The 18939-nt window shown below is 43.3% G+C and overlaps 1 protein-coding gene across 5 annotated transcripts in view; it reads right to left on the bottom strand.

Annotated features, from left to right (window-relative positions):
* Nucleotides 1–18939, bottom strand: part of zfhx3b (zinc finger homeobox 3b) — a 153191-nt gene that overhangs the window by 77935 nt on the left and 56317 nt on the right. For 4 of the 5 annotated variants that reach the window (XM_083558343.1, XM_083558344.1, XM_083558347.1 and 1 more), the window contains exons 2-3: nt 15373–18466; nt 12925–13421 (exon numbers count right to left, since the gene is read on the bottom strand). In XM_083558343.1, the coding sequence (XP_083414469.1) occupies nt 12925–13421; nt 15373–18430 (3555 nt within the window). In that variant the 5' untranslated portion in view covers nt 18431–18466. The remainder of the gene's footprint in view (nt 1–12924; nt 13422–15372; nt 18467–18939) is intronic. The other variant, XM_083558346.1, reaches the window with a different exon arrangement.

Here is an 18939-nt window from a genome sequence, read left to right as displayed (position 1 = left end):
GTGTGGCACCCAGGAACTACCGAGAACCATCATGTAGAGCCGCAAGCAGGTAAAAACTCACTCACCTGGTAAGGAATTAAATAGAAGAATCTACTGATTAACCTCTAACGCTCTTTCGGTTGAGTCCCTACCCCCCACTTTCTGTTGTCCCGACTTGTTCAGTCTCTGCTTATTACCTATCTTTTTAGCATATCAAAACCCTGATCAGGATCTCCCTGCCAATGCTGTGCCTTCTCTGAAGTACTCTTAAATTCTGCCTCATTCTGGTTTAAAGCTCTAAAGCCAAAGCTATTTCCTATTAAATTCTACACTCCTCTTTCCCACTTCTGCCTTGACCCATTCCCTTTAGCTTTCACAGTTTTTATTTCACCGTCATCAGCAGGGGACTAAAAATAAATGATAAATGGAACATGATATTTTAAAGCCTTATCTCTTATCTGTTCTTACACGGGAATAATAGGGTAGTTAATCCTGCAGATCTCCCTCAAATTGATTAATCAGCACATGCAGACAATCAAATAAATGATTAATACTCTCCAGACCTGTGGTCGGACAGTTACCCCGAAAGCATCAGTAATAATTCAGTAACCCCTTACCAGACCAAAGCTGTGGCTGCCTTGCTCTACGTCAGATTTCTGATGGGGAGGGTGGAGCTGGTGGCGCTTGGCTTTGAAGCAGCTGCATAGCAAACTGCTCTGCTCTCCTCTACCTGCCGAGCGCTCACCAGCTGACCTAACCAGACAGAAATCCTCTCACCTTGATGCTAATGGCCAGAGGCAAGTAAGTCGCTTAGATTCAAGAGTGCTTGGAAGGAGTATGTTTTGCTTCCAATGATACTTCAGTAGAGCTCTTCTGTCAAATAACTAATTTTTCACTATATTATTGGTTCATTCATCTTTGGTGGATCTGGAGCCTATCCTAGGTGTGCTAGGTTCATTCCCAACCTGGGGCAATTTAGGGGGATTTTGAACTGGGAGGAGGAAACTGGACAATAGAGCAGAAATTCCAAAAGTGTAAAAAGACTTCAGGATTAAACCTAAAGCCCAAAAGCTTTGAGACAGTAACTCCACACATTCCTCTCCATTACTCCACACACAATCACCACTATGCTTGTACTGCGTGCAACATGTTGCTAATGAACACAAGCCCTGACAATGCAGGGCTATAAACTAATTAGACAAGGTAATCCATTAGGTATATATGGGTTGAGAAGTTAACCGAATTAGGAAAAGCTGTTTAGTACCAGCTCTTGAAATTCCACATTGGCCACTGGCGATGGACCCTCGTTTATTTTACCTTTTGTTGGGAAAAAAAATCAAGGGGCTTTTTCTAGGGAACGACTCTTTTTCTTCCCTATAGTGTTGGGTTTTTGACATGGATCAGCAATATCTGTGGATCCCCTGCATAAACCAGCTTGCTCTCTTGTACTTGGACTGAAATGGAGACAGCTGACATGTACTTTATTTCCTAATGCAGAAAGTACAATGCATTGGTATGATGAAAAAAAGGAACAATATGTGTTTATTTCCTGAGACCCCAGTCCCTAGCCTGTGGTTTGTGCAGCTGTCCAATATCTTCCTGGCTGCGACTTGCTGGCTCCTGATCCTGCATATCACAGCCATTCATAACATCACAAGACTTGCTGCCATCTGCATTCTGCCAGTCACCTCAAAGAGTCCGAAAGCAGTTACATAACTGTACATAAGTGCTCAGTGTTTAAGCTATCAGAGTTGTTCCTCTGTGGCCTAAGAGCCTCACCGCCAAAGCTGAAGCACTCTGCCAATATGGCTTGTAATATATGGCCTGGTCTTTAATAGGCATAAGCACAACATGTAGGGAAATGCGGCGAGAAGATCTTCTATAACCGATATAGTTCACTTTGATCTCGGCTTAGGTCTGGGCTGTTTATAAATCAGCCACACAAATATTTACGAGTTGGACAAGGGATATTGGGGGAGGGATGAATGCCTGGTCTGGATTGTATCTTTGTCCATCTTTTTTCACTCCCTCTCTCCCTCTATAGCTCTCTCCACTACTCCACCTACCCCCCCAAACCCCCACCCCACCCCCTTCCACCCCCCCCCCCCCACCCCACCCCCTTCCACCCCCCCACCCCACCCCACCCAGTCACTGAGGCCACCATGGCATCAAAACTGGGGAGCAGGAGACCCCAGGCCACATTCATATTATTGCCATTTTTATGTGATCATAGGGAGTGGGCCTCAATGTATACCTCATTTCAGAATAATGAATACGATCGAAACCAAAAAAAAAAAACCCAACCACCTAACAGGTGTGTTAACCACAGCAAATTACACAACCTGCTATATCTCTAGGCGCATTCCATTTTTGTGTACTGTCATAAGTACCGGACTCATGTTCAATAAATTAATAAGAAGCTAGCGTTCAATATGCATGGCCTTCTGCTACCACTTTGCCCACCTAGCTATTCCCGTCTGAAGCCTACACAATGGGACGGCTGGCCTCAGGCTGATCCACTGCCTTTAATTGCTCCCCCCAGCCCTGACCTCCGCTCCTGATCTTGTTCTGATATACAGCATCTCTATTAAGCCAGGAAGTCGGTATATATTCTTTTAATGACCCCTCACTCCTAACGATGCAGCCAAAAATCAGGCGAAGAGTGAAAAAAAAAAACCAAAATCAATCGCCATCTTTCTTATTCGTCCTTCACAGACTCTATTAGTTTTCTCTTTTTATCTGATGTGGAGACCCAAAAAACTTAGAACGAGAAAAGGAGTGGTGGCATGTAATAACTGTAAGTGTAAGTAAATGTAATAACCTTAAGTGGTATGCAAACAGTACATGTTTTATTAACGGTTTTTAAATGTTTTGAAGAGAATGACTTTTTCTCCTAAAGCTCTACATTAAAAGTGGAAGGATTTAAGACAAAAAAAAAATCAGAACGCCTTGATGATGACCATCTATATTAAAAATCCCAGTTCAATCAAGAACTACGACTAATCTCAGGCTTATACTGTCTCTCGCTGACATCATCAGGCAAATCCTAATAAAGGAGTATATAAGGAAGTTAACATGCATAAGGGAGTAAAGGAGGAGGGGGGGGGGGTGATGGTAGTGGTGCTCTGGCTTGTCGATCGATGCGGTGATTGGCAGTTAATGGCTTTTCCTGTTCTGCCTTCGTAACCCCACTCTGATGGCTGTTGCCTCTGATAGGAGATGGCAGATGGCATTTGACTTTCGTACATAAAGCCCTGACTTTGTGGAGATGGCTTCATCGTGTTTAATGATTTAAAAGGTAAGTTGAATATTGGGAATTCTCTGCCGCAAGTAGGCCAAGGAGGATTTTCGAGCTTCGAAAGCACTTGACACACTTCCAAGAACCGAGAGCAATAGTTTTCATTAGAAACCACAACTTTATGAGATAACTGGGAAGTCAAAAGGCTGATCAGGTGGAATTTAAACAGATTGTGTCATGCTTGTCACACTCTGTACTAAACTTAATAAAAACACCATTAGTACAATTTTAATCTTTCAGTCAACTGATACAAGAGAACTCACACTTTTCACATTAAAGGTGCTTTAAAAACACTCGGTTGTTATACGATTATAAGCCTTTCCTTTTATTAGTTATTATAAACTTAAGTATAGGCTTGAATTTTATATTTGCAGAAAGAATGCACCAGTCTTTATATCATTGAGTGGGGGAAAAATATCCCTGCTGAAATCGATAGGGGAAATATTCTTCTGCAGTCTGAGATGCTAAAAAGACCAAAGCTGGCCTCATAACTCATCAGCGATACTGTTCTGTGGAAGCAAGGGCCAAGACACTGGAGAGTCATTCAGAAATAGGACAGAAGAAAAGCCTGGTTCTGCATGTGCTGTGTGGATAGAGAACTGGAACCAGTGGGACCTGATGGTGCTGAATGAATAGACTTGTGTGAGAGTGTGTGAGAAAGAGAGAGAAAAAGAGAGAGAGAGAGAGAGAGAGAGAGAGAGAGAGCAACAGACAGCACTTCCTATTGCAACATCAACAAAAATTTAATAAAGCCTGCTTCATATAACTCATTAATAAGGTCCTCCCTTCCCCTCTTTCAGAGTTTAATTTAATACTACAATAATTTGAATAATCATTTGCATAGCAGATTGAGGGGTTGGCAATATACTCAAATGGCAAAAAAAACGCGACCTCATTGGTACAGTAGCCCAGACAAGCCTTCTGGTTCAAATTAGAAGAAAAACCGCCAACCTAACAAGAATAAATTAAGGACATTCCTGAAAAATGACACAGATTACCCTGATCGTATAAAGATTTCAAAGCTGCTGAAATCAAATTTAAGACCTGCTGTTGGCCAAATGTGAAGATGGTGCTGAAGAGAAAGTGGAGGAATGTTGCCGTTTCCAAAATGCTTAAGACTTCCTCCACTGTCTCCTGGTCGCATCTTTTTAGCCAGAGTGCCAAATTCATAAATCAACATAAAAAAAAAAATGTTTCATAAAACACAAATGTGTGAAACCGCTTAAAAAACAGCTCAAAAAAAGAAAATGCATTCCGACTTATTTCAGCAGCTGTGACCAATAAAAAAAAAAAAAGGCACCTCCAAGAGGTTGACCTCAGAGTTCACCACATCAGCAGGGAGGGGCTGCATGGGGGGATCAGAGCACCAGCGAGCCTATGACACCATGTGTTAGAGTGTGTGTTTTTTCCTTCTTCACACTTCTGTATGGGGGAGCCGCAGCCAGAGAATGTGTGAGCTATAAAGTCACGGTAAATGTTTGCCCTTGAAAAACAGCTCTGCTTGTCCCTCAAACTCGCTACGGCTCTTTCATTCACTCTCTCGTCACCTTGAGAAGCATAAAGTCAAACACAGGTGGACGGTGAGAGAAGTGAAAATGTAAGGATAGTATGTGGAGCCATAAAAACGGCAAAGAGATGAAGAGAAATGTTTGTTCAACCTGCACTTCTTCACTTCCAAAAAGTTTGGTTCTCTAATAAACAGTTCAGGATTTTAAGCATTTTATATATATATATATATATATATATATATATATATATATATATATATATATATATATATATATATATATATATATATATATATATATATAAAAAAGGAATAAAAGTGCCTGATGAGAAAACAAGGTGCGAAATTATTTTTTTCAAAGGGGGCCTCAATAAAAACCATATGACACCCCAGGCTGAACTGCTTAATTACAAAGGGATGAAAATCTGCACTCTACATCTGGCGAGATCATTGCCCCCATAATGCTGATAGATTTACAGCTCCCAGTCCTAACCCTGGACTCCGGCGCACAGCAATTAGGCTGTACATAAGACGCTTCACTGGGCGTCCGTCTCAGCAGGGGAGGCTGGGTTTGACTTTATCAGCTCGGTGCTGCTGAACAGAAGATGTTCAGGAAATCCCCTGATTGTAATGCGAGATCTATGCAGAACAATGGGTATCAAACTCAGATTCTACACCGATCACATCAGCGGTTTTTTTTGTGAGCTTTAAATTGGCTATGATCTAAGACTATTCATTTTTGAAGATATTTTTTGTAATTAACAGAGGGTACATGTTTTCTTATGGGTTTCCCCTCAGTTCTCTAGTTTCTTGGTCTGCCACTAGAACATACTGAAAATGACTGAATGAATGTAGGTTTTAAAAAGAAAAAAAAGTAATAACATTAGCTAATAACATTAATTAGCAATTTTTTTATAAATCCATATTAATTTATTTTGAAACACCACAACTTGAGTAATTTAACGTTAAGCAAGACCTCTCAAAAGAACTCTTACAGGCTCATCTAAACTCAGAATGTACATGTCTCTCCCATCTCTCTTTGTCTTCGAACTCCATCAATTTCTCTTTTTTTGAACATTTCGTAGATCTCTACATTGGGTGATACATTTAGGGATTTAGAGTCAATCACTGAATCACAGTAAAGGCCTGACGCGTTTCGGAATCTATTTTTACATCAGACTCAGCAGACAGGAGTCAATTTTAACAAGCGTTTGAAAGCCGCGAGATAAATGCCCATGCATGTTGCACTAGAACATGACCAGTCGCTATACTACTGGTCTGGTATTCCAGATTGAGTAAAAATGTCGAGTTGTTTCAATATTATTTACTTCAATTCTGCACGGGTCTAACAACAAAGCAACAAGCCGCGTTCAACTTTGACACCTGTGGGCTAGAAAGATGACCCGTTGCCGGTGCGCCAATCAGGTCAGGATCCTCTTTGTCTTCAGTTTTACTGTTTTTCATGAACACAGATCAGCATAGTTACTGCTGTTGCCTTTACCTTCGTTTACAGCTCCAGAAAAATCCTGCTTCTGTCTCAGGGTCAGAAGGGGAAAGAGTGAGTGAGGTCCACAGCTTCATTTTCTGGACTCGGCTGAGCTTCCCGAACACGAAACAGCACACAAACTCATACGTTCTGCCCCTCTTCCCTTCACTGAGCACCATGAGCAAAACATTGCTGAGGCCCAGGCTACTCAAAAACCTTTAATCTGACTGATTGGGCACTGATGTATTGATGCCTATGAGCTAGAGAGGCCGCCTTCCCTTGTTTTCTGTCTCTCTCTCTCTTTCTATCTCATCAAAGGAATATTATTAACCATTTAGTAATTTTTTCCACGGTGACCAGCCCTCAACCAATAGGGCAATGACCCAGGATTTCTGGTCTACCACTCAGTCAAGTCCTCTGTTGTAATTTGCCTTAAACATTTGACTGACAAATATGAGCAAAAGCAACATTAAATTAAATAGAAATAGACATGATTAAACTAGACACTTACATTATGAGTATTTTTTTAAACAGTTCAAATCGATGGATTCTGCATTACAAGAAGAAAGAAATCATTTGTCACTGGCTACAAAAAAATGGACCAGCATCTGGTCAAGATGACAAGGTGAAGCATGGCAACTGACAAAAACAACATTGTTTGTTTGCTCTATTTTCGCTAGGGCTAGATCCTCTGTTTATCCTTTATAAGGTGTTTGATGAAACGCAGATCTACCGTCAAGTGAATAAATTAGCTGATGTGTAAACAACTCTGCAGCAAAAGACACGAGGAAAACATGATGAGAGATGAGCATGATGAAGAGGAAAGGAAGGGGAAAGGAAGCAGAAGAGAGGGGGAAAAAGAGTCGGAGAGAGGAGGAAAAAAGGCTGAGGGAAGATTTGGCAGTGGAGAATGTTTAGCTTTTCAGGCTTGTTGGATTAAAGATATTTAACCTTAACTAGAGCATAGCACAGGACCACCCAGCCACATTGCTCCGTTTTGTGGTGTGTGACGGGTAGCTGTCTTGTTTATTAATTTTCTGGGACAAGAGGAGGAGAAAAGGGTGAGACACTTTCATTCAGACACAAAGCGAACTCAAAGTAAAAAAAATACACATTTATGTCAGTTGCCTCCTAGTTCAACTTCCTAACTCCCACACACACATACACAGTCACTCACACACAGATTTTCATTGTTTGTTGAATATGCTGCTAATAAAAGAAATAATGGCAACATACTGTGTGAAAAAGTATGTGTACGGGGTGTGTGTGAATGTAATCAAAGCACAATTTAGCTATTAGCACAACACACAATATTGTACACTCTATTACAGGTTAGCCTCTTTATCTCTGTATACCCCCTTCCAAATCTCTTCCCTCTTTGTGTTTACTTTCGCAATCCTGACAAAAAGATGGCTTAACGGGAAAAATAGAGTGTGCCTGGTTGGCTGCTGGTCCACACAAACACTCATACACATGTGCACACACACACACACACACACACACACACACACACACACACACACACACACACACACACACACACACACACACACACAGAAGGACAGATGCACTGCTAACCATCAGCAGGGCCGGAGCAGCTGAACAGCCACGGGTCGCCGGCTGGCCTTTTCCAACGAGGGAGCCGCAAAGAGTTGTAAAATTGCTCTAGACTGCCAAAGATATGCAGTCTCAAGCCCTCCCTTTTTCGCTACGGACCAACGCCGAGCTTATCCACACCCACTCAATCTGTGACTGGAAGCCCCACTGGCCAATCCTTGGGCCTGCTTTACAGAGAAAGCCATTCTCCATTTGGCTTATTGTAAAGCATGTGTTCAGCACCCTCCTGGCAGAAAGGAGCAGATGAGGTTCAAAGGTGATCTGGAGGGTCATGGATCAAGCTAGTGGAGGTCTTGTCATGAACTTAAACACCATTTGAGCATACATTTCTAGAGAGGAAAATCCTATTTTGCACATAAGTCACAATTTCAAGGAAAATAAACAGCATGTATGCTGTACAAAGTGGTAGGATACTATGTCTTTAACAGTGATGGGGGAAAGGAGGAGGGGGGGGGTTGAGCAGGATGTCTGAGTGGTGGCGGTGTGGACACAGCGCAAGTGCTTTATTAGCGCTGTACTACCAGTAAATCAGAGCTCGGCTCTTCCTGGAAGAGGAGCAACCTTTTTTGCCCACTGAGCACTATTACTGAACAATCACAGGCTAGCCATGATAATTAGGAGAGTATCTTAGTCTAAACGTCTCTCTGCCTCGTTCTATCGCTCTCAGACCTGACGCCTGCCCTCCTACGCCCCCATCCCCCCTCCACCCCGAACCCCTACCCCCACCCTCACTCCATCTCTTCTCCTGACTGATGTCTAGAGGGCAAGCTTGTATAGTTGGGGTGTGTCTATTTCATTCTCTCATTCTCCTAACCCTCCTTCCTTCACAGATAGCATTACAGAAATGCACCAGTCCCAACTCTACTCAATGGTAAAAACAAAAGCTGACATATCTGAAGCCTGAATGAAATGAATGAAAGTTGTTACTGAGAGCCACGCTAATGTGATTCCCTGTGGCGGCCATAGTTAATCCTTTCCCTTGCATCACTGTCTATTTTGTTTTACTGTGTTTTTCCTCTGTTCTCCACCGAGCGTGGACATTTTTCCCTCCACACCACTGAGCTGCTCCAGTTGGATTGCACTGGAGGGGAAAATAAGAAGCGGGAAGCCTGTCCAAAAAAATGCCTACACTTTGTGGCTGGATTTGGTGGGCTGGAAGCGTATTAGCAGAGGCGATGTATGACAGAATGTGATCTATTTGCACAAGCTTGGGCCAGCGGTAGTGGCTGAATGTGTGCTTGTGTGCACATGTGAGTTTGTGTAGATCCTTGTGCATTTAATAGAGTGAGACCAGGCAAAAAAACGACACACTGGAGGGGAGGTAGTGTACGAGGGGTTCCTTGGGTAAAGATTCCCTCTGTGATAGTGACGGCACTTTCTTCCTCTCTTTCCACGGCCAAGAGGCATCTGGAGTGGATTTTGTGCGAGCAGACACCGAGGAACATGATTACATTCAGTTAACTGCGGCCTAAACTGATTATGCATGTGCCAAGCTAATGGACTACATTTGCAAGAGGAAAAATAACATCCAATCAATCTCAATTACTGCAGATAGCAGTGGCCCCCGAGACGAGGAAGGTAGCCAGCTAACCCCCATGCTCCTCCTGCTCCCCTGAAAGGTCTGACTGGAAGCTCACGCCTGGCCCAGGCTCGCCCTGGCTACACCCAGGTTGTCTGAAGTAGTCCAGAGTTATGTCTAACTCCAGTAAAGGTTTCTTATCGACACAATCTAACATAACTGATTACACAAAATACAATCACCGACGTGCATTTGATGGTTTCTGACTTTACTTCTATACTTTTCTTCAAATACAGTTACATTTTACTTCACCCATAGTAAAGATTTAACATTGAGTACCTCTTTATGCAAGAACAAAGTAAACACTGCACAAGTAACAAAAAAAAAAAATCCAAAGGTATTTAATCCAGTCATTACATTAGTGATGGCTATGAGTAATTCGTCTGGTAATTGTTCTACTTGAGTGGATTTACTTAAATATAAAAGTACTTCAGATACTTGAAGACACTTCTACTGTATAGTCTTCTCTAGTGGAGACTTCATAAATGCTCAGCACAAAACTTCTATTCAAGATGTACAGTTGTGAACTAATTTTGGGTGTTGCAAGTTTACAAATTAAAAGTGTAGAAAAAGCTAGGAAGTTTTGCATGTCCTCCCAGATCTGTGTTGGTTTTGATCCTGTTTTCGCCCCCTCACAGAAAAAAAGCAAAATAGCCCCTAGGTGTGTGTGTTTTTTTTTCTTTCCCGGAGTGCATGAGTACATATTTAACAATTAGCCTAATTTTAAATAGGGCTGGACAATTTTACTTTTTTTGGTAGACTAATGTATATAAAAATGGTCGAATTTGAATCATTCATTTATCATTTTTTAAATGCAGGTGATACGTGTCATGTAGTGTAAATCTCTATTTCAAATAAAGTGATATGATATTTTTGTCCTATGGCAACACCTCTAGATTTGTGTATATTATGGTGCTTTGGAAGAGAAACCGGAACATTTGTGGATTTCCACTCAAAGAGGGAGAAAAACTCTAAAGACTAAACTGTAAATTGACCCGAATTTTGTTGTGTGGCCCATCTGCAACTGCTTATTGGGTGACCATCATGACATCATGCTGACCACTACAAAACCGCTAGCAAGCATGAACTTGTACAGAGCAAGAGAAGGTGCACCAAGAAAAAATATAAATATAAATATACAGAGGTAAAATGGAACGACCTGATCTCATCCCTGGCCTGGGTTCTATGGTGGTCCATGTGGTTAGAACAACTTGCCTGAGATTTCCATGAGCTTTAAGAACATTCCAATATGTGGAGTGGTGGGTGGAGGCATATTTTTAGAAAGGCCTAATATGGGCTGCATACCACAGACTCTCAAATTATCCCATTCAGCTTAGCCCTCAGTTTAAACCTTTCTTTTTAATTCAAGTAATTACAGGCTCCAATTTATACGAAGCTGTGCACACAAAGGGACTGTTCAATGCAAACCAGTTAGATTTGGGTGAAGTGTCTCAAAGATCTCCCACATCTAACACACTGTTTATGCTGACTTGATTTATATTCTGTCCAAAAAGTCCAAAAATATTACGCATTTTACGTCAGCTTTCATTTGACCTGCTCAAAGACTGAATCCAGCATTCTGGATGGGAGCATTATGCTTGGACTGTCAGAGTCTACCACCATTGCCAAAAAAGCAAATGGGACATGAAGTCTGTGATGCTACAGAGTGGTGTGTCACCTCAACAGAACAAACTCAGCATCCTTGTGTATTTATTTAAAAAGAAACCCACATTTGTTAGTCATAACTTGCAAATGTCTCCATTAACAGGTGAGATGATGTGGAAGTTGCTCTATTTGTTGGTTACATCTCATTTCCTTTTTGGATCCCTGGAGTACTGTGGGCTAAGGAACTGTTTTAAATACATCAGAGCTTGATGTGTGGAATATTTTTAAGCCTACAATTAAAGAGAGATGGGCGCAACGCATCTCAGTTACCTTCAGAGCCACAGAGATGAGGCTGTGCCTCTAAACTAATCTTGAAAATTTAATTACATGAGCACTTGAGTGAAAATTAATGTCAATTCCAAACATAAATGTGGTTTTGAATAGTAATTTGCATAGCAAGGTGCTGAAGGCAAGCTTAACCTCGTTTGCTAGGTCAAAAACCATGCCTTGAGCAAAATGAGACTGCCTCCACAGGCTAGTCATGTGGCTCATGTTACATATTTCAGATGTTGAGGAATTTGTAAATATTCTGACAACATGTCAAGGCCTGAACAGGGTAAGGCGGTCGGTCAGCCTTTACCAAAGGTCCTGAGAGTTCTGTGAGCTAAACACTGCCTTTGTTGCTCAATTAAGGTGCTTTCACAGCACTACCGTCAAAGCCAGTGTTGTGACTGATCTGAGATTCCATCTTACACCTTCACTCTTAATGGGGTGCTGAGAAACAATTTCTCTCAGTTAGTGAGCTTGATGCTGTACTATAAAGAGCTCATACACCGGAAACCTGTAATAAAGCCATCAGTGGACTATAAGGAACCCATTCATAACAAACCCGCAGCTTTCTGATGGAGCAGATGGAGTGTGCACGGTTATTCCCAATGTATTCTGTTTATCACAGCTGTGATAAATGTGATTATAGCCCGCTATAATGAGAATCTGTTTTTTGCTATTAGTTTTGAGCAATATTTTTTTCTGGTGCAGTGAAACTTGGTACAAAGTGTTAGTCTTTGAAAAGTTAAATCAATAAAACCTGAAACTATTTAATATCTGTTTTTGGACATTTAACTTCCAAGAACATAAGTCTTCAAATAAAAAATAAAAAAGAAGAGATACAGAGAGGGCAGAGTATACTATGATGTCAGAGGGAGCATATGAGAATGACTGTATTCAAATATCTCAGAAATTGCTTTGCGGAGTAAATAAGGATTTGTGCAAAATGTTTGAGGAAAAGGGACAGATAAAGAAGGAAAGGAAAAAGAGAAGTCCCTGTGCACTATAATGCCAGTTTGGGTTAACCACGCTGAGAGCCTGGGCTGTAGACACACAGGATAGGTGCCTAAGTGGATTCAGGCCTGTTAGATTTATAGCCATTTGTTCAGAGAGTGTTCATCCATTGGCTATTATGGAATGATTAGAGGAGAAGGTGAAGCTCCAACTCTGGAGAAAATCAATACAGCTGTCGAGAACGATCCTGCCTTTCCTGCTCCGAGAAGTATTAGCACCGAACCCTTCCCTCTCTCCTCGCTCACTTCACACTTCTTCATTCTCTCTACCACCAATTTCACCCTCTGTCCTCCTTCCCACCCTGCTGACCTGCCATGTCCTTCTGCCTCTAACGACTCCTACTGTTTCTATCTCCAGTGTCTAGGTTTATAATACAACATAGCCACATCATCCATAGTCTGGGTACAGTTAGGTAGTAAGGGAGAGGTAGTGGTAGAAGATTCTCATTGGATGAATAGAAGTTTAGGCAATCCTAAAGAGTGGAAGTCTACACAGCTGGAATGTTCACTTACCTTGTAAAGCTTGAGGCTGGCCTCATGGCGGGAATTGACAGTGTGCATGCGCAGCTTCTCCAAGCTGTTGGTGTAGTAGTCACAGGCGTTGCACTTGAGGTGAACTGGGTTCCCGATGGCCACGCATTTTAGTCGCCACTCATTCCCCTTGCCACCCTCCTTAATGTGAGCCACGAGCTGGTACTTTTGCACATGCTTGTCAGTCTTGCAGTGCAGCTGAAAATTAGCCTTCAGCTGGGTGGTGTAGCAGCACAGCTTGCACTGGTGGGAGTCGCCCACTATAGCCTTCCACTCGTCCTCGGGCAGAGTGCGCTCAGCACCCATGTGCAAGCCAAGCATGTCCAAGTTGTCAGTGGTAAACCGGTTGCACACGGCGCACTGGAAGAGCTTAAGTGATGGGTCTGTGGTCTGCGACAGACTCTCACCCAGGGTCATCAGCTCCTCGGATACCAGCTGCCCTCCACCCAGACGTACGTCCATGGGAATGTCCCCTCCTACTGAAGACACAGCGTCAGAAAGACGAGCACAACGGTTACTCGTTTTTGTTTTAACACTCAACCAGCGTTATCTCTTCATGATATTAAACATTCATTTGTTTATGTTTTTAAATATGCATTGATAAGAAGAATGTTCTGAACAATATCCATCAGAGTCACAAGACATAGCAATCGGATGGTGTAAGAAGATGTGTTTAAAAAAGAGAACAAAACAGGAGCAGTCTGCGTGCCTTTGCCTTTGCTCACTGATCTTTAATCTATCACTGGCCAGACTGAGCACACTGGCTGACCCTGCCTGGCTTTACACTAAATTAATTCCAGCAGCCTCTTTTTTTATTTATTGCTGCAGTATGCAGCCTTTATTTTTGCCTGCCTTTCTTCTATTACCTGCACTTTTATAGCAGAAAAGAATTCGGCAAAACCCCCTGAAATCATTCGCAGATCCACTGTTGGGGTGCAGAAATCTGTTTCTATAGGTCGCCTGGGTCATCCAAGTCAACTTTTGATTCTATTACTCTCCTAACTATGTTTTTCTTGACAAATTTTTATTCACACTTGGTAAACAATTCCCTCTTTAAATAATCTTCTTTGTATGAATCAGGGTTTTTTTTTTTATCATAATTTATGTGGCTGTGTATCTGGTTTTAGCAATAAAACATTTCAAATTCGTAACTGCTTCCTCCTAAATTGGCAGGACAGTGTGTTGATAAATTTCATTGAGTTTTATTTAAGAAAAGTCTGTCTGTCTGTCTGTCTGTCTGTCTGTCTGTCTGTCTGTCTCCCCACTTACTCTTCTTAGTTGTAAGGAGAAGGGCTATAAAAATACCAAGACTGGACAATAGGATTATTAAGATTGTGATTTGTCACCCATTATGGGGCAAAACAAAATGGCAACAGAAATAACATAAAAAATTTCATTTTGCATTCATTTTCTCAAGCATGATCTAATTTATAAGTAGGAGAAAGAGTATAAGAAGAAGAAAATAAAATAGACATGCCTGTGCAGACAGTGAGGTTGCAGCTGGCACACCAAAGCCTCTGCCCCACCACCGCATTAGCCATTTTCCTTCATTTCTTTTACCAAAATAAAATTTATTGCTGCAATTATAAGTGAGGGGGCATAAGGAGGTGAGCTGAGTTGGTTAGGATAGTGACAGGGCTAACAGCAAAAAAATGCTGACATGGAAATGAGCATGTCAGCTGTTTGGCCTGCCCATTAATACTTACTTTTTAGTGTGTGTGTGTGTGTGTGTGTGTGTGTGTGTGTGTGTGTGTGTGTGTGTGTGTGTGTGTGTGTGAGAGAGAGAGAGAGAGAGAGAGAGAGAGAGAGAGAGAGCGAGAGAGAGAGAGTGTGTGTGAGTGAGTGAGTGAGTGAGTGAGTGAGTGTGTGTGTGTGTGTGTGTGTGTGTGTGTGTGTGTGTGTGTGTGTGTGTGTTTGGGGGATTTCCCAGGAATAGTGACCTGACTAACACAATGGACGCTACTAGCAAGTTGAGGCTCATATTTAATGATGATGTGTACTCTCTCCTCATACTTTTCTGTTTTCTCTGTGTGTGGCTGTGACACAGAGACAGTATACTCCTCTTTTACACCCAGGCAAAAGTCAATACTTGTAAACCTTTACTTGTAAACACTGTAACTCCTTGAGCTTTTTACGTGTTAAAAACTGCTCTTTACTCTTCAGTTATGGTGACATCCTGTTCTTTTAGGAAAAGAAATATAATGACAAATCTCCCTTTTTTGCTTGCATCATGGTCTATGCCAGTTCAGTTACATGTCTCCCTCAGAAAATAGTGCTCTTTTCAAGGCAAATGTTCATATCACAATTTCTTTCAAACAAAATACTCTTTTCAAACGAGAATAATCCTATAATTAAATTGAGGCAGAAGTGCATTTAGATTATGTTAAAAAAAAAAAAAAAAAAAAAAAAAAAAAAAGCCATACAACTCACCTAGTGCTGGAGCCAAGGAAGCCATACTAGGGTCCAGGTGGAATCCTCCTATTAAGAATTGGGCATCAGCTCCAGTAGGATCCATCTTCAGGCCTGGAGGCAGGCTCATGTTTTGGGTCAGGTAGTATTGGTAAAGCTCTGCCTCAGAGGGGGAGTGCATAGCCCCCAGACCTAGACGGCCATGTTGCATCTGGGTGACATTCTGCTGAAGCAGCATCATGTTGTGCATGTGCTTCTCACTAGTCATATGGATGCGTAGGTTGCGAGCCACATTGGTCTCGTAGTCACACACCTCGCAGCGCCAAGTGGGTTTGCTCTTGGGCTTGGTGGGTGAAGGAGCTCCACAAGGACCAGCTATGTGAGTGGACGACTGTGCCGGATGGTGGTGGTGGCTTGGGTGGTGACTGCTGGCCTGGGTTGCCGATGGAACAGACACCACGCCACCAGGTGTATGCCCAAACACCTGCTCATTGGCTGTGGGGATAGAGCCTCCATTCTGCAGGGTCTGCATATTGTTAAGATGCTTATCTGACTGCATATGGATGCTCAGATTGCCCTTTGTGGTGGTGGAGTAATTGCAAACTTCACAACGGAAGGGCTTGTAGCCACAGGTGTAGCTCTCACCCCGAGCCAGACGTGGATGACTCTGTCCACTGCTGCAGTACACACAGGAGTTCCCAGAGTCTGGGTGCTTCTCCTTCATGTGGGCCTCCAGGGTTTGCTGGTACTTGTAATGCCAGTTGCACTTGGGACACTTCAGTGTCTTGCAAGAGTTGCGTGAATGCATCATTGTCATATGGCCACCCAGCGAGCGTGAGGAGCCCAGGACAGTGTCACATTTAGGGCACTCAACTCCATTTCCTCCACTGGCCCCAGCCCCATGGTTCTGGGTGCAATCTCCCACCCCAGTAATGTCACAGGTTCCTGCATGCTGGGAGTTGAGGTGGGAGTGTGGTGAAGGATGAAGGTGGTGGTGATGGTGGTGGAGGTGGTGCAGGTGAGCACCACTGTCATCATCTCCCTCTGCCAGGCATTCATTTGGTTCAGGAGCTGTGGCACTATCTCGATTGGCACTTTCATCAGCAGCAGTGTTGGAGGCAAGAGGGGAGGAAGTCCCTGCTGAGGAGCATGTGGCTCCATCCTCCTCACCTCCTCTTCTGGTGGCTGCTGCTATTGCCATGGGGACAGTGGGCCCCTGGCAGTTAAAGCTCAGTGGGATCTCTGAAGACCTCCCTCCACCATCTACAGCCATTCCCTCTTCTGATCCCCTGACAGAAGAAGAGCACATGGAAGCTGGGACTTTTCTGCTGAGTGTGGGGCTGGCTGCAGAGGGACAGGCAGAAGGCTGAAGAGCGCTACTAGGCATTAATAAAGGAGATTTGGAAATACTTTGGTTTGAGACAGCTGGTTCCCCGACCTGTCCACCACCACTGCTGCTACTGCCACCACAGGCCAATGCAGTGCCGTCGTCCCCCACGTCATCCTCCTCTTCTTCTAAAAGAAGTTCCTCCTCTTCCTCAGAGGCCACCTCATCACCGTGAATTAGAGTTTTGCTTTCATAGGGCTCCATGTCCCTATTTTCCCCTCTCTGAGATCCCTCTTTCCCCACAGGCCTCTCTGTTCTCCCTCTCTGAGCCTTGGGCAGGGTAATTGAGTCTTTGGCAGGACCTGGGGTTGAGGTAAGAGACGGTATCTTGGGACTTCCAAGGCCTCCCAGGGTGAGTAGGGCTTGTTGCTGGAGACCAGAATCAGAGTCTTTGTTGAGGAGTCTTTCACCTTCTCCACTATTGCTCCCCGACTCTAAATGGACTCCACTAAATGTGCCAAAGAAGCTCTGGCCTGAGTTCATGGGCACTAAGTTGGGTGGTGAAGGACAGCTCTTGTTTTTTGGTTCCAGGAAGCTAATTAGGGGCTCTTTGTCTTTACCAATGCCCTGTATAATGGCAGATGCATGCTTGTGGCCCAAAATCCTACGCTCATCCTCACACAAGGTCATACGATGATCATGGACAGCGTGAGTAGCAAAGGAACGAGCATACCCAAAGGACAGTTTGCAGAGAAAACACATGAGAATGGGCTTGCCTTTACCATAAAGGGCTAGCCCATCAAATTTAGAGAAATCCACATTGTTAGGAACATCTTTGGATACACATGACTTCTTGGCAGACCCATCGCTGTTTAGATAATCCTTGTTGCTTTTGTGCCGCACATCAAAAACGCGGAAACTGTGCAGTACAGGACTGTGGCCTGCTGGGGTTGAGGTATTGGGGAAACCTTGGTCTGAGGAGCCAAACCACTTTCCAAAAGATGAGGCTATGTGGAACGTGTTGATGATCTGAGGGTAAACTGATGAGGAGGTTCCAGGAGCTTCACCTTGTTTAACACTGCCAGAGAGAAAATTTGATGGAAGCAAGGTAGATGTCATGCCTCCATCACTTTGGATCAGCTGGCTTAGGCTTTCCACAATGTAAGCTGAGCCATCAGGCTGGTAGACAATTTCGCCAGCTAGGTTTTCCACATCACTGGTCTCCTCTTCCTCCTCTTCCTCTCCTTCTTCACTCCCACTTTCCATAGCATCCCTCCGCTGGATGGGCTGTTGCCGCATGAGAGTGGGCATGCCCCCTCCTACTGGAGCTATAGGAATGCCGGGGAAGGGCTGCAAACTTGGAAAACAGTTGTCAATCTCCATATCGTCCAAGTCATCCAAGTCTTCGTCGTCCTCTCCACAGCTCCCTGCCTCCTGCTCCTCCTTCAACCCTTCTCGTCTAGGGTGTAGTTGGCTGCTGGTGGAGCTGTCACTAGCAGCCTGGGAAGGAGCCCGTGTTTGCTGCTGCTGCTGTTTCTGTTCTCTCACAACCTCACGAGTCGTGCTGGGACTCTGAAGCTGAGCTGAGAGAGACAGGGGATCCAAGGAAGAGGGGTGGTTGCTGGGAGTGACCTGTGCACTAGAGCGATCGTTCCAGGGTTGAGGAGGATGCTGCTGAGGCTGCTGGGAGGTGTTTGAGGAGCTGAGCCCATCGTCTGTCCCAGAAACCACGGGAGACTCACAGCTTTCCATGCTGATGCCTACATGAGGCGTTCATCGCATCCAAGCCTGAATAGAGAACACAAAAGGAGAAAGATATAATTAAAAAATGCTGAATTAAGGAGAATTATAAGCCATGTAAACCGAGAAAACAAAAGAAATGACTCTTTTCATGCTTCTAGCTCCAGTTTTCTAATACTAAAAATTCAGTGACATTCAGTTGCAAAGAGACTTGATAAACTGAAAATGCTATGTATAGAGCTGTGAACAGTCTTGATGTATAGTGCATTAGTTGAGAGACAAAAGCGCAAGATCTAATAGTGGAAAATGACAGAGTGCTCATTACGGTAGATTAGGTACTTAAATACAATACCTCAGACATGCATTAATAAGCCAGCTCAGATGGCTCTTCCTGTCATATCAGCAAGTTACCATCTTTTATCTTCATCTTCCAAACAACACTCAGAGTCTACCATATTCAAGATTCCCACATACATCCGGTTTTAATTAAAGCTCAGTCTGAGAAACAGTAACAGAATAAC

Source organism: Silurus aristotelis, assembly GCF_946808225.1.
Source record: "Silurus aristotelis genome assembly, chromosome: 13".
Taxonomy (NCBI): domain Eukaryota; kingdom Metazoa; phylum Chordata; class Actinopteri; order Siluriformes; family Siluridae; genus Silurus; species Silurus aristotelis.
The sequence above is the reverse complement of the archived record's forward strand: the minus strand, read 5'-3'. Positions and strand labels throughout refer to the sequence as shown.